This window comes from Podarcis filfolensis, assembly GCF_964270895.1.
Source record: "Podarcis filfolensis genome assembly, chromosome: 2".
Taxonomy (NCBI): domain Eukaryota; kingdom Metazoa; phylum Chordata; class Lepidosauria; order Squamata; family Lacertidae; genus Podarcis; species Podarcis filfolensis.
The window spans coordinates 1306965-1333413 of NC_139605.1; the positions used below are offsets into that span (position 1 = coordinate 1306965).

The following is a 26449-nucleotide window of genomic DNA, read 5'->3' on the forward strand; positions in this document are numbered from 1 at the left end:
AAGGATGTGCACCTGATGTGCAGATCTGATACAGCTACCACCAGGAGTTTGCTAACACAGCTGTTGCAGATTTAACTGTGGCTAGTGGCTCGACACAGGTCTTGGAACCAGAAGTATTGAAAGGGGTACAGGGTTTGTCCTCAAAGGGTGGGAAACCACGCCCAAGGGCTGTAAGGGTGAAGACTGATTCCTCAGAGAGGAACAAGGCTAGGCTTCGAGTCCCAGCAAAGCCATGTGTGAAACTTATTGATAGTCAGGAGAGCTATGACACCAAGACTAGTCAGAAGTGCAAGATGGTAAGGCCCAAGGCTTATTCAGTTGCAGGTAGCTCCAAGGGTGGAACGGGGGATACAGGGGTATACTGTGTGTATGACATCTGTATGTTTGTTGCAGTTACACTGATGACTACAACACAGTTCATGAATCAGGGGAGGATGTTGGGGATTCCTGCTCCGTGTCTGCAGTCATGGGATTGTTATCTATCACATGACAGTGTATGTTTTCATTCCACAGTGTGGGAAGTGGCAGAGACTTTTGGTATTACTGTATTCCATGAAGTGGGACTATTGTCCCTCGTTCTTTGCTGTTCGAGTGTATTATATGTAAATAAATGTAGATTAGCCAAAATGCTGTGCTACTGAGGTCTGTTATGCAAACTGCGAAGACTCTGCGGATCCCTGAGTGTGCTGATGTCTCCAAGGCATCAGTCGCTGTGATGTTCAGGTTGGAGAAAGCTTTTGAAGCTCCCAAATGATCGACCAGGAGGGAGAGAACATGCCAGTCGGGCATGTGTCTTTGCCAGGGTCCTACATGAGAGTAGGACGCTCCTAACATTCATAAGGGATTTTATTTAGTTTAAGCTTGAATTTTGCTATAAGAAGCTGATGATCTGAACCACAGTCAGTTCCAGGTCTTGTTTTTGCTGACAGTATCTAGCTTCTCCGTCTTTGGCTGCAGAGAATATAATCAATCTGATTTCAATGCTGCCCATCTGGTGATGTCCATGAGCACAGCTGTCTCTTGTGTTGTTGGAAAAGTGTGTTTGTGATGACCAACTTGTTCTCTTGGCAGAACTCTATAGGCCTTTGCCCTGCTCATTTTGAACTGCAAGACCAAACTTGCCAGTTATTCCTTTAATCTCTTGACTCCCTACTTTTATAGTTAACATATTTTCCAAGGTAATATTCAGGTGGTTACATAGTTATGAACATTGTATTTTTATTACACAATCATATAGTATACATTCTCATAGGACTTCAACAATGTTATACCATTGAAGAAGTGAATTATGGTGCCTTTATTTAACAATGTCACTGAAACCTCATCTGTAACCCATTTAATTTCATTTATATTAGACTTATATAGTGCCACCCCCTTCCCTCTCTCTCTCTCTCTCTCTCCCAGGTGTTGCAAATGTGTCTGTCCGTGTGTGAGAGAAAAAAGTGGGGTGGAAGAAGGGCCCAAGGCAGCTCGGTTCGGGGGCGGCTCATGGGCCACTTCCGGCTCATGGGCCTTAGCTTGCCAACCTCTGGATGAATCCATTTTGCATTACTTTCTATGGGAAAGCACACCTTGGTTTTAGAACGCTTTGGTTTTGGAACAGACTTACGGAACAGATTAAATTTGGGATCTAAGGTACTACTCTTCTAACCAATAACAACAACCACAACAACAATAAACAGTTTACATTTATACCCTAATTAAAGTAACCATCAACACCAACTAAAAACATTTAACCAACAGAAACCTGACAAAATCAAAACAGGAACCAAAATTAAAACCGTGTAAAACATTTCAGCCAGTTGCCCCAATCAAAGAGCTGTTCCAGCAATGTCCCTCCGGCCTCCCAGGAGTCCTTTAATTGTTTGGGGCGAGTGTGGGCTCAGCCCTCAAAGTCAGGTGGAAATTGGTCTTGCATCAGGAAGCGGTATTCGTTCCAGCACTCTGGGCAGCAGCAATGTTCTCCCATGTCTAGTTTCATACGAAAGGGAACAAACCCAGAATAAAACATAAGATTGTTTTTTATATGAATGACAGAAGCACAATAACACTGCTGCAATAAAAATTAAAATCTCCGAAAATAAAATTACTACACAGCAATTGCTATTGTTTGTCTCCACTGTGAATTCTTTGATGGGAAGTGAGAGATGTGTTGTGACGGAAGCTCCTTCCACAATCCAAGCACTGATAGGGTTTTGCCCCTGTATGAATTCTTTGATGGGAAGTGAGAGATGCGTTGTGACTGAAGCTCCTTCCACATTCCAAGCACTGATAGGGTTTCTCTCCTGTATGAATTCTTTGATGAGAAGTGAGACTACTCTTCTGATTGAAGCTCTTTCCACATTCCAAGCACTGATAAGGTTTCTCCCCTGTATGAATTCTTTGATGGGATGTGAGAGAGGCACTGTGACTGAAGCTTCTTCCACATTCCAGGCACTGATAGGGTTTTTCCCCTGTATGAATTCTTTGATGAGAAGTGAGAGATACGTTGTGGCTGAAGTTCTTTCCACATTCCAAGCACTGATAGGGTTTCTCACCTTTATGAATTCTTTGATGAGAAGTGAGACCGCTCTTCTGATTGAAGGTCTTTCCGCATTCCAAGCACTGATAGGGTTTCTCCCCTGTATGAATTCGTTGATGGGAAGTGAGATGGCTACTGTGTCTGAAGTTATTTCCACATTCCAAGCACTGATAGGGTTTCTCCCCTGTATGAATTCTTTGATGGGAAGTGAGATCTGAGCTCTTTCTGAAAGTCTTCCCACACTGCAAGCACTGAAAAGGTTTCTCCCCTGTATGAATTCTTTGATGGGAAGAAAGACTGGCTTTGTGACTGAAGCTCTTTCCACATTCTAAGCACTGATAGGGTTTATTCCCACTTGGATTTCTTTGATGAGGAGTGATCTGGGAGCTCTCACTAAAGTTCTTTTCACACTCCGAGTATTTATATGGCTTTTCTACGGTGTGGATTCCTTCTTGGTCCCCCTTGTTATTAATTTCCAATTCATCACCAACTGCAATAAAAAAATGAATTATTTTTTAAATCTTAATATTTTATTGAAATGAGTTTTGATTCATAAAGAAATAACATGATAAGAGAAAGGAATAAAAAGAGAAAAGAGTTATACTAATATAATCATACCTCGGGTTAAAGTAGCTTCAGGTTGAGCGTTTTCAGGTTGCGTTCCGCGGCAACCCTGAAGTCACTGAACGGGTTACTTCCGGGTTCTGCCACTCGTGCATGCGCAGACGCTCAAAATGAAGTCACGCGCATGTGCATAAGCAGCGAATGGCGACCTGCGCAGACACGCGTTGCGTTATGTTCAGGATGCGAACGGGGCTCCGGAATGGATCCCGTTCGCATCCAGAGGTACCACTGTATATATATATATAGAGAGAGAGAAACTAATTAGAGCCTCAGGAAGAACAACCCTTCACAACTGTTCATTGTTGAACAGTGCTAATGAACGGTTGTGAAAGAGGAAGAACTGAAGGGAATTAGATGGGAGCTCTTACTATGGAGTTAACTACCTTTGTTGGCTGGTATCAGCTGACATTATTATGAGAACCTGAGATTCAATTAATTTTGTTTGGTGCAATCATGGAATCTGCTCTGTATCCATTGTCAGTTATCTCTTTAGTCAACCAAAATCAACAGAAGCAAAAACACAAATCTGGCAGAAGCTACTTCAACCTCCCTACCCACTCTGATGGATATCCACAGACAACACCGCCAATCGCCCTTCATTCCAAGTGATTTCTGGGGGCGTTAGATTTCCAGGTGGTGTAGGTAGCGCTACTGAGTTCCAGCCAAACCTTGGAGATTCATTGCAAGGAGAGAGATATGGAATTTCAAAACAGATATGATGATCCTCAGAGAGCCTTACCCAGAGAATCCAGGAGTCCACGATTCTCCTCCATGACCTCCTCATGCAGAGCTCTCTGGTCAGGATCCAGCAACGCCCACTCCTTGCCTGTGAAATGAACAGCGACATCCTCAAAGCACACCAGACCCTAAAAGAAAAGGGAAATGTCCTCTTAGACAGCATAAAGATGATCTACCACACATTGCTCTGTTGTTTTCTACCTGTTAATTGTTGTGTTGTTTTAATGGAATTGTTTTGCTCCACATGGTTTGTTGTTTAGTCATTTAGTCGTGTCCGACTCTTCGTGACCCCATGGACCAGAGCACACCAGGCACTTCTGTTCTCCACTGCCACCCGCAGTTTGATCAAACTCATGCTGGTAGCTTCAAGAACACCATCCAACCATCTCATCCTCTGTCGTCCCCTTCTCCTTGTGCCCTCCATCTTTCCCAACATCAGGGTCTTTTCCAGGGAGTCTTCTCTTCTCATGAGGTGGCCAAAGTATTGCTCCACATGGTATGAATGCTTATTTTAACATCTCACTGGAATTACTTTATTATTTTAATGATGAGTTTTTGTGTAAATGGGTGCAACGCCACATTTTGTTCTTTCAAGAATTCTGGCTCCTTCACCCCTCAACCTCTCTCCCTATCTAATATATGAGAAAGTCAAAGTACATAAAGGCTTCCTAGGGCATATAGTCAGAAAGTCTATATCTAAAATATGGGAGAAAGACCTAGAACCGGCAGAAATTGTCGCAGTGAAAAAATTAAATATGAAAGAAAAATACTTATAAAACTGTATTAAAGGAAGAAAATGGAGAATTGGAATTAAAGGATTATACAGAAATTAAAGCTCATCTTAGTGATTGGTTCCAATATATTCAAATTAAGTATAGATTAGCAAAAGGCAAGAAGATAGGATTTGAAAAAGAAATATGAAAATTTGATAAATACTTAATACAAGAAAAAAAAATCTAAATTATATCATCTGATCTTAGAGTGGGAAACAAAGGATGAACTGGTTAAAGCATCTATGATTAAATGGGCGACAAGATATTGGGAAAAAGATTATGCTCAAACAATGGGAAAAATTGTGGAAAGAAGATATGAAATTTACTATGTGTTATATATTGAAAGAAAATTACCTTAAAATACAACATAGATGGTATTTAACACCTGAAAGAATAGCAAAAATGAATAAAAATTGTAACGATGTCTGCTGTCAATGCAACACTGGAAAAGGTACTATGATGCATATATGGTGGAATTGTTTAAACATCAAACAATTTTGGGAAACAATATACAGTGAAATGAAAAAAAATGTTCAGATATTCATTTAGGAAAACATCAGAAGGTTTTCTATTGGGAATAGTACCAGGAAGTCTAAAGGAAGAAGACAAGACATTATATTTATATGCAACAGTAGCCGCAAGGCTATTGATTGCGAAAAATTGGAAAAGTGGTATTATACCGACAGAGTGGCTTGCCAAATTATTGGAGTATTACAATGTATCCAAAACAATGGGAGAAATTGGAAGGATCTCAAAAGGGAAGATAGACAAGGACTGGAAAGTGTTTAAAGGATACTTGCAAAACTATATTGAAAAATCAGAACTATTAGAATAAACAAGTTCCGTTATAAATACTGAAATAATAAGATAGATAACAATGTGTAACAGAAAAAGAAGCAGAAAATTGGTTTTAAGTGTGTGAAAGAAGGTAATAGAAGTGGAAAGAAATTGCAGTTGAGTAGATTGGAAGTTCAACACAAGAGTGGGGTGAAGCGTAAGGGATGGTGGTGGGAAAAAGAAGTATCTGTGGGATTGTGTGTGGGTATGTATGAATATTTTAAGGACTGTATGAATATTTTTAAGGATTGTATGAAATGTATGTTTGTATATTCATAACATGTGTGTATTAATGCTGAATTATTTTAACAATAAAATTTTATTTATTTATTTAAAAACCTCTCTCCCTACAAGTTTCCTACCCCCTACCTGATCTGCTTCCATAGCCGCTGCTTCCCCTTCGCTACCATGAAAAGTTGGATGAGGAGGTCTTGCTGGCATCATCCTGTCACCTGCCAGAGACAAAGGGAAGTGGGAAGCCATGAATGCCTACTTTTCTCCGACGTTCAGGAGTGCATCTCTAACTACAGATGGACCTGTGAAGAAGTCTACCCTACTGAGTGCATTTTGACATTCATACACCTTTCATATGTTAGTTGCGTAAAAATACATCTCTCCTCCTCTGGGCTCTTGGCCCCAACAGCCTCCCCACAAAAGAGAAAAAGAACCCAAGATTAATTTCCGAATCTGCAGGATGTGACCAAGGAGAGAAATAACTCCCTCCTTACCTAGTGGTCTCTCCCTGGTGTCCATCGGAGTCCTCTTTGCCTCAGAGGAATCAGGACCCATTTCTGCCATCAGATTCTTTCCCTGATAGAGCAACAGAGATTCAAAAGAGAGAATGGAGAGAAGGATTAGAAAAAGATTTTGCAGAGCTAAACACTTTACCAGATCTCATTCCTTGGATCCTATCCATAAAGGGATCGGATTCAAACCAAAATGGGAAGGGGGATTAGAAAACAATGGGAGAGGCAAACACTTTAGGGCAGGTATAGGCAAACTCCGGCCCTCCAGATGTTTGGGACTGCAATTCCCATCATCCCTAGCTAACAGGACCAATGGTCAGGGATGATGGGAATTGTAGTCCCAAACATCTGGAGGGCCGGAGTTTGCCTATGCCTGGTTAAATCACTGAGCCTAGGACTTGCCGATCAGAAGGTCAGCGGTTCGAATCCCCACGATGGGGTGAGCTCCTGTTGCTCGGTCCCTAGGACTTGCTGATCAAAAGGTCGGCGGTTCGAATCCCCGCGATGGGGTGAGCTCCCGTTGCTCGGTCCCTGCTCCTGCCAACCTAGCAGCTCGAAAGCACTGCGAAAGTAGATAAATAGGTACCGCTCTGGCGGGAAGGTAAATGAGGTTTCCGTGCGCTGCTCTGGTTCGCCAGAAGTGGCTTAGTCATGCTGGCCACATAACCCGGAAGCTGTACGCCGGCTCCCTTGGCCAATAAAGTGAGATGCGTGCCGCAACCCGAGTCGGCCATGACTGGACCTAATGGTCGGGGTCCCTTTACCTTTACTTATCCTATCCATAAAGCAGTGGGACATTAGTACCACATTTTGAGATACACGATCTCTTGTTCAGAGCCCTTGGGAGTTTCCAGAGGAAGGTCACACTCACCTGCTGCTCTGTCTGCTTCCTCTCCTCTGCCTGACTCAGGAGGAAACCTTCAGCGAGAGCCACTGCCTGGGAACTGGTCTCCGCTCCACATTCCCTCACCCAGCTCTCCATCTCTGGGGGAAGGACAGCCAGGAACTGCTCCAAGATCACCAGGTCCAGCATCTCAGCTTTTGTGTTCTTTTCTGGCTTCAGCCACTGACAAACAAGGTGGTAGAGTCGGCTGCCAACCTCTCGGGGTCCTTCAGCCTCCTGGTAGCAGAACTGCCTGAGCTGCTGGCAATGCACATCTGAGTGGAGGGTGTCCTCCTCACCCAGGATCTTCCCCACAGAGTTTTCCCAGAATCCCCTACTGCTCCCATCTTCAATGGCATGGCCTCTTCTTGCTTTAGGTCCAGCCAAGTCCTGCTCATCCATCTTTCCTCTCAGGAAGCTCCCAAGAGATTAGAAGGAGTCCCTTTTTTCTTCTGGAAAGTTCTTCCCGTCCGAATTAGAGGTGCTGGCAAACCCTACAAAGCAAATGCATTGTTCTGTTATAAAATTGGCACTCTGTCAGGATCATAAAAATGTCCTTTCAGTAAACGTCAATGAGTTTTGCTAGGAATCAAGGCTGGATTCCACTAAAGCCGACTCTGAACTTATAAATGTGGTTGTAATGAAGTCATAGGAATAAGAGGAATAATTAACAACAACAACCAGACCAACCTTGAGATACACACAGAGCCTTCAGAAAGGGGGTGGAGAAATTTAAAGTCTCTCCACCCCCCCAACAGCTTGAGATTTTGGTACAACTGAGCACACACACGTTGCAGCATCATGAGGAAAAAATAAAGACTGCAGAAAACACACACACCATCAGCATTGTTCTCGAAGCTACTAACATGAGTTTGACCAACTGTGGGAGGCAGTGGAAGATAGGAGTGCCTGGCATGCTCTGGTCCAGGGGGTCACGAAGAGGCGGACCCGACTAAACAACAACAATTATTCTTACTACTACTACTACTACTATGCTGCCCATCTGACTGGGTTGCCCCAGCTACTCTGAGCAGCTTCCAACAAAATGAACATCAAAGACAGCAAGGCATCAAACATTAAAATTGTTTCTTCATCAACAGAGCAATTATACTCCTAGCTTTGAATATCATCCCCCAAGTTCATCAACAGACCAACACTATGTCTTGTTTCATTTACTTGAAAGAGTTGTTGAATTACAACTTATTACTAAACTTAAAACTATGGAGAGACCTGGTCTGAATAGAGACATTGGATTCTTATCCCATTACACATGTTAAGCTATTTTTGGACATCTCACCCCTTGCTTTTTCCTGTAAGACCAATTGCAGTCATTAACAGTCGTCAACAGATTTACCACACCTATCAGCCAATCACCCATTCCCACCACCCTTCTGAGAAATACCCCTCCCCTCCCTCTCACTATATATAAGCATCTGGCGACTTCTGTTTCAGTCTATCTGAAGAAGTGTGCATGCACACAAAAACTCATACCAATAACAAGCTTAGTCGGTCTGTAAGGTGCTACTGGAAGGATTTTGTAAAAATGTTGTCTCGACTATGGCAGACCAACACGGCTTCCGACCTGTTGTTTCATTGGTAGCAGAAAAGGAAAAATCTAACCACGACCACAAGGGTTCCTGACTAGGCGTTTGACTATGGGATGTGGACTACTAATCTATTAATTCCTCTCTATCCCATTTCCCCTTTTTCTGTTTAAGCCAATTCATGAACAAACTGAGGCCAGGGGGTCGGATCAGACCCAATCACCTTCTATATCCAGCCTGTGGACGGTCCAGGAATCAGCGTATTTTTACATGAGTAGAATGTGTCCTTTTATTTAAACTGCATCTCTGGGTTATTTGTGGGGCATAGGAATTCGTTCATTTTTTCCCTCCAAAATATAGTCCGGCCCCCCACAACGTCTGAGGGACAGTGGACCGGCCCCCTGCTGAAAAGGTTTGCTGACCCCTGCTCCAAAGAATCATGGGAATCATAGTTTGTTGAGAGTGCAGGGAAAGCTTCCTGATTTGGGGTTTTTTGCCCCCCTCATGCACCTTCATCCTACAGCCCTGGGACCCCCCTTCTCTCCAAGGCACCTCAAGAGGGAAGAGAGGGGAGACTGCAGATCCCAGAAGGGGCACATAGGCAGCTATAGGCAAAGGAGAGAGACGAAAGCAACCTCTCCCCTTTCAAGGGGGGCCTTTTGCTCTGGGGAACCCCGCCCACTTCTGTCCTCCCTTCTCTAGGAATCCAGCTTAGTTCCTTTTAAACTTTGGGTGACAGAGCGCACCCAGTTCCTCCTTTTATGGAGAGCTGGGGCCCACAGAGAGAGGCTTTCTTCTGAGGAGGGTGGGACCCCCTTGGCAGGCAGAGAGGAGCAGCAGCTTGAACAGAGAGGAAGGGGGGAGGATGCTCCCTGCCTTGGGGGTCTCCCCCCCTTGGGCATCCTCCCCCTCCATCCCTGGGACCCCCCTTCTCCCCCAGGCGCCCCAAGGGGAAAGAGAGAGGAGACTCACTGGATCCCAGGAGGGTCCACCGAGGCAGCCTTGGCGGAGGACGAAGGAGGAGGGGCTTACGCTCTGGAGGACCTGGGACCCCCGCCCCCACTTCCTGGCCTCTCTAGGATTCCAGCTCGCCTCCTCTTAACCCTTGGCGAGCCGAGCGCACAGAGGGCAGAGGAAGCTCTGAGGAGCTGCGCATGCTCCATGCGGGCGACTCAGGGCCTTCTCTTAAAGAAGGAAGCGGGGAAAGGGGGAGGCGGAGGGAGGGCGGGGCAAGGACCCGTGACGAAACAGACCTGGCCCCGCCCCTCCGCCTGGAAGGCGGCGGTGGCTGCTCTGAGGGAAACGACTTTTCCCAGCTTCCCGCCTTTCGAAACCTGACCTTCCCCTCAGTTTTAGGCGCCAAGGAGGCCGATTCCTGGCAGACCAGGCGGCAGTTTCCCTGGGCTCCCTCGTTTATCGGGGGATTTCTTTTCATTCTGCGTGATTTCTGTTCATATCTCTTGCTTTTGGAGCTTCTGCTTCTTTAGAAAGGCATTTTCCTTTATTAAAAAAGTCCCTTTCACCAAGCTTTGCCTGCATGCCATTAAGTATTTAAATCCATTTATTCAAATGGATTCCGAAATAGTCCCTTATAGTGCCACCCTCTTCCTTCTCTCCTCCTTCGCTGCCACTGAGGAGAAATGAAGAGGCTCCTCCGCCTCAGGCGTTGCACTTGGTGTCTGTCCCTGTGGGAGAGAGAAACCGGGTGGAAGAAGGGCCCAAGGATCCTGTAGTGGCCCCAGCAGAAGCCATCCACCATGGAGCTGAAGCCCTGCAGGTAGTCGTTATCCCAGTTTTGGATGTGGGGCTCCTCCACTGCGAACATGGCTACAATCTTCCCTCGGTCGTCAGCGAAATGGAAGAACTCCTGCCAGTCAAAGAAGTACCTGTACAGGTAGCGAACCTTCTGCATCCCGTTGTAGAAGTGGCAATCCTGCTTCATCTGGTACAGGACATGTTATTGCAAGGGGCAGGGTGCCATCAAGGAAGGTCTGGTGGGGGAAGGGAACTCGGGGGGGGGGACAGGCACCCCCTGCTCCTTCATGCCAAAGGAGACCCCCCCACTATTGTGGCAGGACCCCATCTGCCCCCCACCCCAGCTAAGCAACAGTCACATCATGCAGGGTTGCCACCTGCCCTGTTTAATGTGCTGGATTAGATTCATTTATTCACAGAAACAACACTATGTGAAGTTTCCAGAAGATGGGTTATTTACAACAGGTGCAAGTTCACTCCAAAGAATGTTCTACACATGCGTTGCTTCTGGGCTGACCAGAGAGATGCTTAGTCTGACCTCTACTTTTGTAGCGTGAAGATGTAAAGATTGGATCTGGCAGCTTTTTGGTGAGCATTATGTGCTCACCTAGGTTTAGCATTATGTGAATATTTGGGGTGGGGGAATTAAAAGATTTAGAAATATTGAAAAGAATGAAACTATCATTGATGGGGAGAATATCGGCGATAAAAATGAATATAATGATAATAAATAATAATTTTTTAATTTACATCCCTCCCATCTGGCTGGGTTTCCACAGCCACTCTCTTTGGCTTAAAACACAGCACAACAACAAACAATATAAAAATATAAAAACACAGCACAACAACAAACATTTAAAAAAAATCCTATACAAGCAACAAACTAACCGATAAATCAATAGAAAACAGTAACAACAACAACCAGTTTACATTTATACCCTAGTTAAAGTAACCATCAACCCCAAATAAAAACATTTATCCAACACCAACCCGACAAAATCAAAACAGGGGAACCAAAATTAGAACCATTTAAAACATTTTAGCAAGTTGCCTCAATCAGCTGTTCCGGCAATGTCCCCTTGGTCTCCCAGGAGCCTTTTACGCCACATGGAAATGGGCCTTGCAGCAGGGAGCAGTCTTCCTTCCAGCACTCAGGGCAGCAGCAATGCCCCTCTGGCCTCCCAGGAGCCTTTTAGTTGTTCAGGGTGAGTGTGGGCTCCACAGTTCCAGATTTAGAATCGTCTTCTGAAGCGTTCTATCTGTGTTGGATAAAAGGCTAGATACTGCTAGAAAACACATAGTTGTTAAGAGCTAGAGGGACATGGTTGGCACTCATGTATCTGGTATGGTAAAGCTGGAATACATAAAAGCTTCTCTAATCACCCCTGAGTGCTCACTGGAAGGACAGATCCTGAAGCTGAGGCTCCAAGACTTTGGCCACCTCAGGAGAAGAGAAGACTCCCTGGAAAAGACCCTGATGATGGGAAAGATGGAGGGCACAAAGAGAAGGGGACAATAGAGGACGAGATGGTTGGACAGTGTTCTTGAAGCTACCAGCTTGACCAAACTGCAGGAAGCAGTGGAAGACAGGAGTGCCTGGCATGTTCTGGTCCAGGGGGTCACGAAGAGTCGGACACGACTGAATGACTAAACAACAAAATCATGTTACCAGGACAAAATAATTAGAGTTTGGGGAAAACATAGAAACTTACTGGAAAACAAAACACCAAGGTGGGTATCCTTAATAGAAGCAAAGACAAGGAAAAAATCAATATGGGTTACAAATGGGGTAGCTACATCTGTTAGACTTGAGGGAGAAACAAAAATGAAATTAGGAAAAAAATGTGCCGGACTGGCTAAACTATAATCAAATTAACTCAAGATTTAAGGCAGACAAAAAACAGATTTACAGAACAAGAATCACAATTTGAAAAAGATATTAAGATGTACGGTTAAAAACCTCTGTAAAATGTATAAAATATTGTTCAAGTGGGAAACGAAAGAAGAGCTAGTGAAATCATCTTTGATAAGTTGGGGTGGGATGTGGGTCACAATAGTGATTTAAATTTATGGGTGCAATTGTAGAAAACAAATTCATTGTCAGCTATGCTCTAAAGAAGAAGTATTTAAAAATGATCCACAGGTGGTATTTGACACCAAACAGACTAGCCAAAATGTTCAGTTCTAAAAGTATAATTGAAAATGTAATTGGAAATGTAAGGGAGCAGTTGGTACATTTGATCACTTATGGTGTTCATGTTGTAGGGTAACAAAAAATTTGGGGAGATGGTGTACAATGAGCTTAAGAAAAGGTTTTTTTAGAAACAGTACCCAATAATCCACAAGCTTTCCTTCTGGGAATAATGACAGAAATCTAAAAAGTAAAATAAAAATTAACTTATGGATGTACGTGAGGACATTCACTCAAATTCTAATTACAGAAAAATGTCCCATCAAAAGAAGAATGGCATCTCAAAATACTAGATATATATCTAGTATTTGTCCTGTCTTCACGCTTTTTATGATGGAGGACCGCTGTAGTCAGCCCCAACGACACGTTCTCAAGATGGAGGGTGAGGGAACAGCTGCAGTCGCCTGTGGTTCCTGCGCAATGTTTGCCATCTTGCCAAAGGTTGCAGGCAGCTTTACCTGCAGCAATTGCATGTTGATTGCCCTCTTAAAAGACAAAGTCCAGCAACTGGAGGAACGTGTAGCTACGCTCCAAAGAATTAGAGAGCTGGAGCTCTTCTTGGAAGCAACAGAGCACACCGTCTCCACCAAGGAGGAGACAGGGGACTCCCCTGAGAAGGAGGCTAGTTCACCAACACAGGAGCCAGATATATGGAGAAACGTGACTCAAAGAAGTAGGAGGCCCAGGGTTCGCTCTGATTGTTTAGAAATACACAATCGCTTTGAGGTCCTCTCCCCTAGCATGGAAGACGAAGATCAGACTCCATTTGAGGATCTGTCCCTCATTACAGTCGATCAGGTATATGAAGACGAGCAGCAAAGTCAGCCCTCAGGGAATGTGCAGGCAACCTTGGAACGGACAGCTCACGGAAGAACCCCGACCAGACCTAAGAGGAGGCGTGTAGTGGTGATAGGGGATTCCCTACTGAGGGGAACAGAAGCAGTTATCTGTGGGCCTGACAAGATGTCTCGGGAAGTGTGCTGTCTCCCCGGGGCTAAGATCCAAGATGTAACTGAACAACTGCAAGGAATCATAAAACCCACTGACAAATACCCCTTCCTCTTGGTTCATGTGGGAACCAATGACACTGCAAGCAATAGCCTCCAGAAGATCAAAAGAGATTACGAGGCTCTGGGCAGGAAATTGAAGCAATTAAATGCACAAATTGTCATCTCATCTGTCCTCCCAGTTGAACGACGTGGCCCAGGGAGAGAGGGAAAAATAGTGGAAGTGAACAACTGGCTTCGCAAATGGTGTAAACAGGAACGGTTTGGATTCTTAGATCACGGAATGCAGTTTCTTGAAGATGGACTTCTGGCAAGCGATGGGCTGCACCTCACAACGGTTGGGAGGAATGTTTTTGCAAAAAATCTCAGAAACCTCATCAGGAGGGCTTTAAACTGACTAATGTGGGGGAGGGAGACAGTGGTCCTGAAGGTAGGAGTCTATCAATTGATGAAGATGATCATCCAAATGTCATAGACCGAATGGAGCAAACAGCACGCAGACCTAGTGGTGGGAGGAAAAAATCCTTAAATAAGAGACACGGGGGAATGATTAATGGACTTCAATGTCTGTACACTAATGCGCAAAGCATGGGAAATAAACAAGATGAGCTTGAGCTCTTGGTGCAGCAAACTAAATATGACATAATAGGAATCACTGAAACCTGGTGGGATAAGTCCCACGATTGGAATGTAATAATGGAGGGATACAATCTATTTCAGAGAAACAGACCAGACAAGAAAGGAGGAGGAGTGGCGTTATATGTCAGGGATGTGTATACCTGTGAAGAGATCCAAGATTTAGAACCTCAAAGCCAAAGTGAGAGCATTTGGGTCAAAATTAAGGGAGAGAAGAATAACAGTGACCTCATTGTGGGAGTTTACTATAGATCCCCAAGCCAAACGGAGGACATAGATGATGCCTTCCTGGAACAGATGGCCAAGCATGCAAAAGGAAGGGAGATAGTAGTAATGGGGGACTTCAATTACCCGGATATTTGTTGGATGTCAAACTCAGCCAAGAGCATAAGGTCAAACAGATTCCTCACTGGCCTTGCAGACAACTTCATTGTCCAGAAAGTGGGAGAAGCAACAAGAGGAACAGCCATTTTAGATCTGGTCCTAACCAATGTTGATGACCTGGTTAGTGGGGTAGAAGTGGAAGGATCATTAGGCGCGAGTGATCATGCTCTTCTGAAGTTTACTATACAGCGGAAAGGAGCAGCCAAGCATACTAGGACACAATTTCTCGACTTTAAGAAAGCCGACTTCATAAAACTTAGGGAAATGCTGGGTGAGATCCCATGGACAGTAATACTAAAAGGAAAGGGAGTTCATGATGGCTGGGAGTTTGTTAAGAGGGAGATAGTAAAAGCACAACTTCAGGCAATACCAATGAGACGGAAACATGGAAGGTACCTAAAGAAGCCAGGGTGGCTATCTAAAGAACTTTTAACTGAGTTAAGATTAAAAAAGGATGTGTACAAAAAATGGAAAAGGGGGGAAACCACCAAAGAGGAATTCAAACAAATAGCCAGCACGTGTAGACACAAAGTCAGAAAAGCTAAAGCACAGAATGAACTCAGGCTTGCTAGAGAGGTTAAAAGCAACAAAAAAGGCTTTTATGGGTATGTTCGTAGCAAAAGGAAGAACAAAGAAACAGTGGGGTCACTCAGAGGAGAAGATGGTGAAATGCAAACAGGGGACACAGAAAGGGCTGAACTCCTCAATGCCTTCTTTGCCTCAGTCTTCTCCGATAAAGAAAACAATGCCCGACCTGAAGAATTTGGAGCAAATGATTCAGCAGAGGAAACACAGCCCAGAATAACTAAGGAGATAGTACAAGAATACTTGGCTAGTCTAGATGTATTCAAGTCTCCAGGGCCAGATGAACTGCATCCAAGAGTATTAAAAGAACTGGCAGATGTGATTTCAGAACCACTGGCAGTCATCTTTGAGAATTCCTGGAGAACAGGCGAAGTCCCGGCAGACTGGAGGAGGGCAAATGTTGTCCCTATTTTCAAAAAGGGGAAAAGAGAGGACCCAAATAATTACCGCCCAGTCAGTCTGACATCAATACCAGGGAAGATTCTGGAGCAGATCATTAAGCAAACAGTCTGTGAGCACCTAGAAAGGAATGCTGTGATCACCAATAGTCAGCATGGATTTCTGAAAAATAAGTCATGTCAGACGAACCTGATCTCGTTTTTTGACAGAATTACAAGCCTGGTAGATGAAGGGAACGCAGTGGATGTAGCCTACCTTGATTTCAGCAAGGCATTTGACAAGGTGCCCCATGATATTCTTGTAAAGAAGCTGGTAAAATGCGGTCTTGACTATGCTACCACTCAGTGGATTTGTAACTGGCTGACTGACCGAACCCAAAGGGTGCTCATCAATGGTTCCTCTTCATCCTGGAGAAGAGTGACTAGTGGGGTGCCACAGGGTTCTGTCTTGGGCCCTGTCTTATTCAACATCTTTATCAACGACTTGGATGATGGACTCAAGGGCATCCTGATCAAATTTGCAGATGACACCAAACTGGGAGGGGTGGCTAACACCCCAGAGGACAGGATCACACTTCAAAACGACCTTGACAGATTAGAGAACTGGGCCAAAACAAACAAGATGAATTTTAACAGGGAGAAATGTAAAGTATTGCACTTGGGCAAAAAAAATGAGAGGCACAAATACAAGATGGGTGACACCTGGCTTGAGAGCAGTACATGTGAAAAGGATCTAGGAGTCTTGGTTGACCACAAACTTGACATGAGCCAACAGTGTGACGCAGCAGCTAAAAAAGCCAATGCAATTCTGGGCTGCATCAATAGGAGTATAGCATCTAGATCAAGGGAAGTAATAGTGCCACTGTATTCTGCTCTGGTCAGACCTCACCTGGAGTACTGTGTCCAGTTCTGGGCACCACAGTTCAAGAAGGACACTGACAAACTGGAACGTGTCCAGAGGAGGGCAACCAAAATGGTCAAAGGCCTGGAAACGATGCCTTATGAGGAACGGCTAAGGGAGCTGGGCATGTTTAGCCTGGAGAAGAGGAGGTTAAGGGGTGATATGATAGCCATGTTCAAATATATAAAAGGATGTCACATAGAGGAGGGAGAAAGGTTGTTTTCTGCTGCTCCAGAGAAGCGGACACGGAGCAATGGATCCAAACTACAAGAAAGAAGATTCCACCTAAACATTAGGAAGAACTTCCTGACAGTAAGAGCTGTTCGACAGTGGAATTTGCTGCCAAGGAGTGTGGTGGAGTCTCCTTCTTTGGAGGTCTTTAAGCAGAGGCTTGACAACCATATGTCAGGAGTGCTCTGATGGTGTTTCCTGCTTGGCAGGGGGTTGGACTCGATGGCCCTTGTGGTCTCTTCCAACTCTATGATTCTATGATTCTATATATCAAAGTAGCCAATATGACAAACAGGTTAAGAAAGAAATATGATAAAAGACTTGAAAGGTGACTGGATATCATATACAGATTATATAGAAACATTTTACACCAAGAGTCAAAACAGGTGCAGACAGGAAACCATGGAAAGAGTGGAAGGGAAGTAAAAGTAAAGATATACGGTATAGGATTTAAATAATTTAGAATAATATAGATATGCCATTATTATTATTATTATTATTAGTAGTAGTAGTAGTATTTGTCTATGACGTTAACATAGTATGTTTTGTTGGTGAGATATAAGAGAAAAATAAATAAAAAATGGAAGAAAAGAGTAAAAACATTAATATTAAATGTATAATATTAAAACAAATCAATACCTCTATTTCTGGAAAGGTTTGTATAACAAAATATTTTAAGCAAGACCTCAACAGGCAGAGAGAAATTTCAATGAAGAAGTAACCCTAAAAATACTTCATCTGTTGTGACGGACTGACACTCCACTAACACTAAGGAGGAAGGGAAACAGGGTCGCCAGTTCAAGGAATTTATGCCACACAATGACAAAAATGTCCCCCGGTCAAGATCTGGTGCTCACTCAACAGGAATGGAAAAAGGTGTCAGACGTTGCCACTGGGGTGAATCACACTGCTCTGAATCTCTGTTCAGTCTAAGTCTCCTTCCATGTATCATATGTGTGCAGAGGAGAACTGGATTTGGCAGAAGCAAACAAACTGCTTACAGTACTGCTGTTCAGAACATGTAATACACAGAGAACTCCTTCTCCCTCATGGATGCAATTCTTTGCTCCTGGCATGCGCTAAGGACTTTTAAGGATCAAGGAGAAGAGTAGTGAGAGATTTCTAGAGCTAACCCTCCCACAAAGAAAAGTCTGAAATCAACACCTTGACTTCCACCTTACAGATCTGGATACATAGTATGAATAATATGGGACACCAGGTTTGCACTCCATGGATTTGAGAGGCAAGGCTGACCTCTGCTTTGTTGAAGAAGCACAAGAACACTGTTACAATACAAATTATAGTCTACTAAAATACAATCACAACTTAGCAATTGCTATGCTTTCTCCCCAGAGTGAGTTCTTTGATGGGAAGAGAGAGTGGAGTTGTGACGGAAGCTCTTTCCACATTCCAAGCAATGATAGGGTTTCTCCCCTGTATGAATTCTTTGATGGGAAATGAGACTATCCTTCCGACTGAACCACTTTCTACATTCCAAGCAATGATATGGTTTCTGCACCATATGAATCTTTTGATGGGATGTGAGACCTGTGCTCTGTGTGAATCTCTTTCCGCACTCTTGACATTTAAATGGTTTCTCCCCTGTATGAATTATTTGATGGGAAGTGAGTTTGTAGCTGTGGCTGAAGCACTTTCCACATTCGAAGCACTGAAAGGGTTTCTCTCCAGTATGAATTCTCTGATGCGAAGTGAGAGAGGAATTGTGACTGAAGCTCCTTCCACATTCCTGACACTGATAGGGTTTCTCCCCTGTATGAATTCTTTGATGGGAAGTAAGATTGCTGCTACTACTGAAGTTATATCCACATTCCAAGCACTGATATGGTTTCTCGCCTTTATGTATTCTTTGATGAGAAGTGAGACTACTCTTCTGAGTGAAGCTCTTTCCACATTCCAAACATTGATATGGTTTCTCCCCTGTATGAATTCTTTGATGAGAAGTGACATTGTAGCTGTGACGGAAGCTCTTTCCACATTCCAAACATTCATAGGGTTTCTCCCCTGTATGAAATCTTTGATGGGATGTCAGATGGCTACTCTGGCTGAAGCTCTTTCCACATTCCAAGCACTGATAAGGCTTCTCCCCTGTATGAATTCTTTGATGGGAAGTGAGAGAGCCGTTGTGACTGAAGCTCTTTCCACATTCCAAGCACTGATAGGGTGTCTCCCCTGTATGAATTCTTTTATGAAAAATGAGACCACACTTCTGACTGAAGCTCTTTCCACATTCCAAGCACTGATAGGGTTTCTCCCCAGTATGAATTATTTGATGGGAAGTGAGATCTGAGCTCTTTCTGAAAGTTTTTCCACATTCAAAGCACTTATAGGGTTTTTCCCCTGTATGACTTCTTCGATGGGATGTCAGACTGTTTTTGTGACTAAAGCTCTTTCCACATTCAAAGCACTGATAAGGTTTCTCCCCTGTATGACTTCTTTGATGGGAAGTGAGATGGGCATTCTTACTGAAGCTCTTTCCACATTCCAAGCACTGATAGGGTTTCTCGCCTGTATGAATTCTTTGATGGGAAGTGAGACTGTGGCTGTGGCTGAAGCTCTTTCCACATTCGAAGCACTGATAGGGTTTTTCCCCTGTATGAATTCTTTGGTGGGAAGTGAGATTGTTCTTCCAGGTGAAGCTCTTTCCACATTCTAAGCACTGATAGGGTTTCTCTCCAGTATGAGTTCTCTGATGGGAAGTGAGAGAGGCGCTCTGACTGAAGCTCTTTCCACATTCTTGGCACTGATAGGGTTTCTCCCCAGTATGAATTCTTTTATGGGAAGTGAGATGTGTGCTCTGACTGAAGCTTTTTCCACATTCCAAGCACTGATATGGATTCTCCCCTGTATGAATTCTCTGATGAGAAATGAAACTGACCTTCCATCTGAAGCTCTTTCCACATTCCTTGCACTGGTAGGGCTTCTCCCCAGTATGAATTCTTTGATGAGAAGTGAGATGGGTGCTCTGATTGAAGCTCTTTCCACATTCCAAGCACTGATAGGGTTTCTTTCCAATGGGATTTCTTTGATGAAAAGTGGACTGGGAACTCTGACTAAAGTTCTCTTTACTCTCCAAGTATTTATATGGCTTCTTCACTGTGTGGATTCTGTCCTGGTCCCCCTTGTTACTAATTTCCAATTCATCACCCCCTGGAATGTAAAAAACAATAATTTTTAAACATTAACATTTTATTTAAATGTTTTACATTCATGAAAATATAATATGATAAGAGGAATGAATACAAAGAGAAAAGTGTGGAAGAATAATTTTTGAAAGAGGAAAAGAATGTTGGAAAAATACAGTACAACAGATCAAATAAAATCAATTTCACTTCTATATGTTGTTATATAGATTTTAAGTGGTATTGTAACACTTATATATATACAGAGAGAGAGAAACTACCATATTTTTCGCTCTATAGGACGCACTTTTTCCCCTTCAAAAATGAAGGGGAAATGTGTGTGCGTCCTATGGAGCGAAGATGCCATAGCCCCACGACCCTCTCCCGGCTGGAGAGGTGACGTGCGACTATGGCAGCAGCCTCTCCGCTGCGCGCCTTTCCCCTGCTCCTCGACCTGCTCTTTGGGGCTGGCGGTGGGCTTCCCCCCGCCAGCCCCAAAGAGCAGGTTGAAAGAAACCTGAAGCCTGGAGAGCGAGAGGGGTCGGTGCGCACCGACCCCTCTCTCTCTCCAGGCTTCCAAGGTAGCCGCCTGAAGGCGACTGAACGCACCTTAAACGGCACCTTGTTTTAAAGGGGGAAAACAAGAGGGGGGAAATTCTCCCCCTCTCTGTGGAGCGCCTCCTGCCGCTTCGCTGAAGAGGCGCTGGGGAGAGAGGGGAAGATTTTTTTTCTTGTTCTCCCCCCTCTAAAACAAGGTGAGTCCTATTGTCCAGTGCGTCCTATGGTGCAAAAAATACGGTAATTAGAGCCTAAGGAAGAACAACCGTTCACAACTGTTCATTCTTCAACATTGCTAATTAACAGTTGTGAAAGGAATAACTAAAGGGAATTAGATGGGAATTTTTACTATGGAGTTCACTGCCTTTGTTGGCTGGTATTAGCTGATATATTTATGGGAACCTGAGATTCAATTAATTTTGTTTGGCCCAATCACGGAATCTGCTCTGTATCCATTGTCAGTTATCTCTTTAGTCAACCAAAATCAACAGAAGCAAAAACACAAATCTGGCAGAAGCTACTTCAACCTCCCTACCCACTCTGATGGATATTCACAGACAACACCGCCAATCGCCCTTCATTCCAAGTGATTTCTGGGGGCGTTAGATTTCCAGGTGTTGTAGGTAGCGCTACTGAGTTCCAGCCAAACCTTGGAGATTCATCGCAAGGAGAGAGATATGGAATTTCAAAACAGATATGATGATCCTCAGAGAGCCTTACCCAGAGAATCCAGGAGTCCACGATTCTCCTCCATGACCTCCTCATGCAGAGCTCTCTGGTCAGGATCCAGCAACGCCAACTCCTTGTCCGTGAAATGAACAGCGACATCCTCAAAGCATACCAAATCCTAAACAAATAAGGGTGATGGGGTTAGTTAGATAAATCCTGGCCCATTTTTATGGTTTGTCAACTGCTCAGAAACCTATTTAGTCTTCAGTGTAAATATAGAAACAAAACAGCAACTGCTGATAAATAATATTGCCGACATTGAGAAGGTGATAAGGATGAGGTGGATGTTCCATATTCTCAGCACATAAACCATCTTGAATGGCATTTCATTTTCTTCAGGGCACTGTTGACAGGAGCCAGGAGGTAGAGGGAGTCACCCTGCCAGCCCCACCCCTCAGCCTCTCTCCCTACATGTCTCCTGCCCCCTACCTGATCTGCTTCCATAGCTGCTGCTTTCCCTTCAGGCTCATGAAAAGACAGATGAGGAGGTCTTGTGGGTATCATCCTGTCACCTTCCAGAGACAAAGAGAAGTGGGAAGCCATGAATGCCTGCTTTTCTCCAATGTTCAGGAGTGTATCTCTAATTACAGGTGTACCTTTGAAGAAGTCTACCCTATTGAGTGCCTTTTGACATCCGTACACCTTTCGTCTTTTAGTTATGTAAAAATATATCCCACCTCCTTTGGGCTCTTGGCCCCAACTGCCTCCCCACAAAAGACGGAAAGAACTGACAGATTAATTTCCAAATCCCCAGGATGTGACCAAGGAGAGAAATAACTCGCTCCTTACCTAGTGGTCTCTCTCTGGTGTCCATCAGAGTCCTCTCTGCCTCAGAGGAATCAGGACCCATTTCTGTCAACAGATCCTGAACCTGAAAGAGCAACAAAGATTCAAAACAAAATGGGAAGGGGGATTAGAAAAGCAATGGTAGAGGCAAACACTTTAGGGGTAGTAGATCTCATTCCTTGGATCCGATCCATAAAGGGATGGGACATTAGTACCACATTTTGGGATACTCTCGCTCTGGTTTGGAGCCCCTTGGGAGTTTCCAGAGGAAAGTCTCTCTCACCTGATGCTCTGCCTGCTTCCTCTCCTCTGCCTGACTCAGGAGGAAACCTTCGGCCAGGGCCACTGCCTGGGAACTGGTCTCTGCTCCACATTCCCTCACCCAGCTCTCTATCTCAGGTGGAAGGACAGCCAGGAACTGCTGCAAGATCACCATGTCCAGCATCTCAGCTTTCGTGTTCCTTTCTGGCTTCAGCCACTGACAGTCAAGGTGGTAGAGTCGGCTGCAAACCTCTCGGGGTCCTTTGGCCTCCTGGTAGAACTGCTTGAGCTGCTGGCTCTGCACATCTGAGTGGAGGGTGTCCTCCTCACATAGGATCTCCCGCACAGAGTTTTCCCAGAATCCCCCAGTGCTCCCATCTTCAGTGGCCGGGCCTATTCCTGCTTTAGGTCCAGCCAAGTCTTGCTCATCCATCTGTGCTCTCAGGAAGCTTCCAAGAGATGAGAAGGAGTCCCTTTTTTCTTCTGGAAAGTTCTTCCCGTCCGAATTAGAGATGCTGGCAAACCCTACAAAGCAAATGCATTGTTCTGTTATAAAATTGGCACTGTGTCAGGATCAGAAAAATGTCCCCAGACAAACGTGGATGGCTTTTGCTAGCAATCAAGGCTGCACTGCACTAAAGCCCAGGCTCTGAACATATTGTGGTTGTAAGTTGTTTTAAGCTGTTTTTAAACTTATTACAGCTCCGTGAGAGAAAAATAAAGACTCCAGAAAAAAAACAACACACCATCAGAATTTGTCTTAATCTGGCTGGTCTAAATTTAAGTATAAGAAGAAGTTATTATCTGCAGAAAACACACACACAAATCATCAGAATTTGGCTCAGTCTGGCTGGTCTAAATAAAAATTTAAGCATAGTAATAGTAATACATAATTACTACTACTACTACTATACCTACTACTACTATTATGCCGCCCATCTGACTGGGTTATCTCAGCTACTCTGAGCGGCTTCCAATAAGATGAACATCAAACACAGTATGGCATCAAACATTAAAAATGTTTCTGCATCAGTAGAGCAATTATTCTCCTAGCTGGGTCTCAGCGGCTTTTGATACCATCAACCATAACTTCCTTCTGGACTGTGAAGGTCCTGTGTGAGTGCCTGGAGGCGGCTGGAGGAGGGATGGTGGCTAACAGATTGAGGTTGAATCCTGACAAGACAGAAGTTCTGTTTTGGAGGGACAGGGGACAAGTGGGTGTGGGGGATTCCCTTGTCCTGAATGGGGTAACTGTGCCCCTGAAGAACCAGGTGTGCAGCCTGGGAGTCATTTTGGACTCACAGCTGTCCATGGAGATGCAGGTCAACTCTGTGTCCAGGGCAGCTGTTTATCAGCTCCATCTGGTATGAAGGCTGAGACCCTACCTGCCCACAGACTGTCTCGCCAGAGTGGTGCATGCTCTAGTTTTATCTCCCGCTTGGACTACTGCAATGTGCTCTACATGGGGCTACCTTTGAAGGTGACTCGGAAACTGCAATTAATCCAGAATGCGGCAGCTAGACTGGTGACTGGGAGTGGCAGTACGTTTCTGAGCACATTCAAAGTGTTGGTGCTGACCTTTAAAGCCCTAAACGGCCTTGGTCCTGTATACCTGAAGGAGCGTCTTCACCCCCATTGTTCTGCCCAGACACTGAGGTCCAGCGCCAAGGGCTTTCTGGTGGTTCCCTCGCTGTGAGAAGTGAGGTTCCAGGGAACCAGGCAGAGGGCCTCCTTGGTGGTGGTGCCTGCCCTGTGGAACGTCCTTCTGTCAGATGTCAAGGAAATAAACAACTACCAGACTTTTAGAAGACATCTGAAGGCAGCCCTGTTTAGGGAAGTTTTTAATGTTTAATGCTGTATTGTGTTTTTAATATTCAGTTGGGAGCTGCCCAGAGTGGCTGGGGAAACCAAGCCAGATGGGTGGGGAATGAATGAACTCAGTATAGTGGTACCTCAGGTTACAGACGCTTCAGGTTACAGACTCCGCTAACCCAGAAATAGTACCTCAGGTTAAGAACAGAAAACGTGCTCCGGCGGCGCAGCAGCAGCAGGAGGCCTCATTAGCTAAAGTGGTGCTTCAGGTTAAGAACAGTTTCAGCTTAAGAATGGACCTCCGGAACGAATTAAGTACTTAACCCGAGGTACCACTGTACAGTGACCACTAATAATGAAATATATGTTGCAGATATCCCTGCACATTTATTATGATATTTTGTGATATACAAATGAAGGGAGAGGATTTACAATTGGAAAACTATTGAATGGGAAGGTACCCTGAGGACCATCTAGTCCAGCCCCCTGTGATGCAGAAATATTCACCCAACTTGAGGCACAAACCCATGACTAGGGGTTTAAGAGTCTCATGCTTTACTGACTGACTCAGTCTATTCATTTGTATCATTTACTGTTCCCATTATCCTTGTTTACATGACCCCATTAAGAGTTATTCCAAAAGAAAGGAAAAAGACAAACACAGCCCCCCCATCTACAAAGCAGGATGAGGCCACTTTAAAGAGTACTGGCTTCCTCCAAAGAATCAGGGGAACTATAGTTTGATGAGGGTGCAGGGAAAGCTCGTTGATTTGTGGGTCTCTGCCCCCCCATGCACCTTCATCCTACAGCCTGGGGACCCCCCTTCTATGCAAGGCACCCCAAGGGGGAAGAGAGTAGACTGCAGATCCCAGAAGGGGGACCCAGGCAGCTCTGGCAAAGAAGAGAGAGGAAAGCAACCCCCTCCCCTTTCAAGACGGGGTGGGGTGGGGGCTTTAGCTCTGGTGGACCTCTCCCTCCCCCTTTCTGTCCTCCCTTCTCTAGGAATCCAGCTTAGTTCCTTTTAACCCTTCGTGAGCTGAACGCACCCAGTTCCCCCCTCTATGGAGAGCAGGAGCCCACAGAGAGGGGCTTTCTTCTGGGGAGGGTGGGGACCCCTTGTAAGGCAGCAGCTTGAACAGAGAGGAAGGGGAGGATGCTCCCTGCCTTGGGGGTCTACCCCCCCTTGGGCATCCTCCCCCTGCAGCCCTGGTACCCCCCTTCTCCCCCAGGCGCCCCAAGGGGAAAGAGAGAGGAGACTCACTGGATCCCAGGAGGGGCCACCAGGCAGCCTTGGCAGAGGACGAAGGAGGGGCGTCCGCTCTGGAGGACCTGGGACCCCCGCCCCCACTTCCTGGCCTCTCTAGGATTCCAGCTCGCCTCTTTTTCTTCCATGTCGCCTGCGCCTGCGCCCTAACCCTCTCGGATGAGGGCGGTCTTGCCCCCCTGAGGGTCGCCGTCTCTGACGAGCGAGGGCAGCAGGAAGCCGCGCCTCCTCCGCTCCCCCAATCTAACGGCTCGTGGGTGACGTCATGCCGCAAGGGGATCTCGAAATTCGACGCGCCCGTGAGCTGAGGGGAAAGGAAAAGGCGGGAAAGGAGAGAGGAGAAGGGAAGCGCAGCCTCGGGCCCTGTCCCCTTCACCTGCCCACCAGCAGCTTGAAAGGCCCGAGCAATATTGGGAGGGGACTTGAGGCTTGTGGGTTCGAGCCTCACCTCGGGCAAAAGATGGGAAGGGGTTGGGCTGGATGACCCTGGTGGTCCCTTCTGACTACGAAATACAGAAGAATCAATACATTTCCCAGTTGGGAGTCCTGGAGCGAGACTTACTTCAACAGGGGCAAAATGTCTGGTTCTGCACTTAGGCAGGCAGAACCTGATCCACCAATATAGGAGGGGGGACTCCTGGCTTACTAGCAGTACATACGAAAAGGATCTAGGGGTCTTGGTAGATCACAAGCTGAGCATGAGTCAACAGGGTGATGCAGAAGCAAAACATAAGATGGGATTATGTGTTATATTAACACGGAGCGTTGCCGCTCTGCCACCAAGCTCAGCGTGTGTCCTCGGGGAACACAGGATGGTTAGTCAAAATTCATAGGCCGTGGTATCTTAAAAACATACCACAGTGGTTTACAGCTATAAAGCATATAGAACAATAATATCAGAAAAGTTTTAGAACTACAGTAGTACCTCGGGTTACGAACTTAATTCATTCCGGAGGTCCGTTCTTAACCTGAAACTGTTCTTAACCTGAGGTACGCTTTTGCTAATGGGGCCTGCTGCTGCCGCCACCACACAATTTCCGTTCTCATCCTGAGGTAAAGTTCTCAACCCGAGGTATTACTTCTGGGTTAGCGGAGTGTTTGTAACCCGAGGTACCACTGTACTTAAAAGTAAACACATTAAAGAA

The 26449-nt window shown here is 45.1% G+C and overlaps 2 protein-coding genes across 3 annotated transcripts in view; both read right to left on the reverse strand.

Annotated features, from left to right (window-relative positions):
- Positions 1-9851, reverse strand: part of LOC310756468 (uncharacterized protein) — a 35225-nt gene extending 25374 nt beyond the window's left edge. The window contains exons 1-5 of one of the 2 annotated variants that reach the window (XM_083600608.1): positions 9639-9851; positions 7111-7616; positions 6222-6303; positions 5863-5945; positions 3885-4011 (exon numbers count right to left, since the gene is read on the reverse strand). In XM_083600608.1, the coding sequence (XP_083456734.1) occupies positions 3885-4011; positions 5863-5945; positions 6222-6303; positions 7111-7524 (706 nt within the window). In that variant the 5' untranslated portion in view covers positions 7525-7616; positions 9639-9851. Of the gene's footprint in view, positions 1-3884; positions 4012-5862; positions 5946-6221; positions 6304-7104; positions 7617-9638 lie in introns of both variants that reach the window. The other variant, XM_083600609.1, reaches the window with a different exon arrangement.
- A 7173-nt stretch (positions 9852-17024) lies between these two features.
- LOC310756523 (uncharacterized protein) lies at positions 17025-25701 on the reverse strand. Its single transcript, XM_083600738.1, has 6 exons — positions 25302-25701; positions 22251-22753; positions 21971-22052; positions 21611-21693; positions 21173-21299; positions 17025-19922 (listed from the first exon to the last, which is right to left on the reverse strand). The coding sequence occupies exons 2-6, from the start codon at positions 22659-22661 to the stop codon at positions 18091-18093; spliced, it is 2535 nt and encodes an 844-aa protein (XP_083456864.1). The 5' UTR covers positions 22662-22753; positions 25302-25701; the 3' UTR covers positions 17025-18090.
- Positions 25702-26449: the final 748 nt, after the last annotated feature.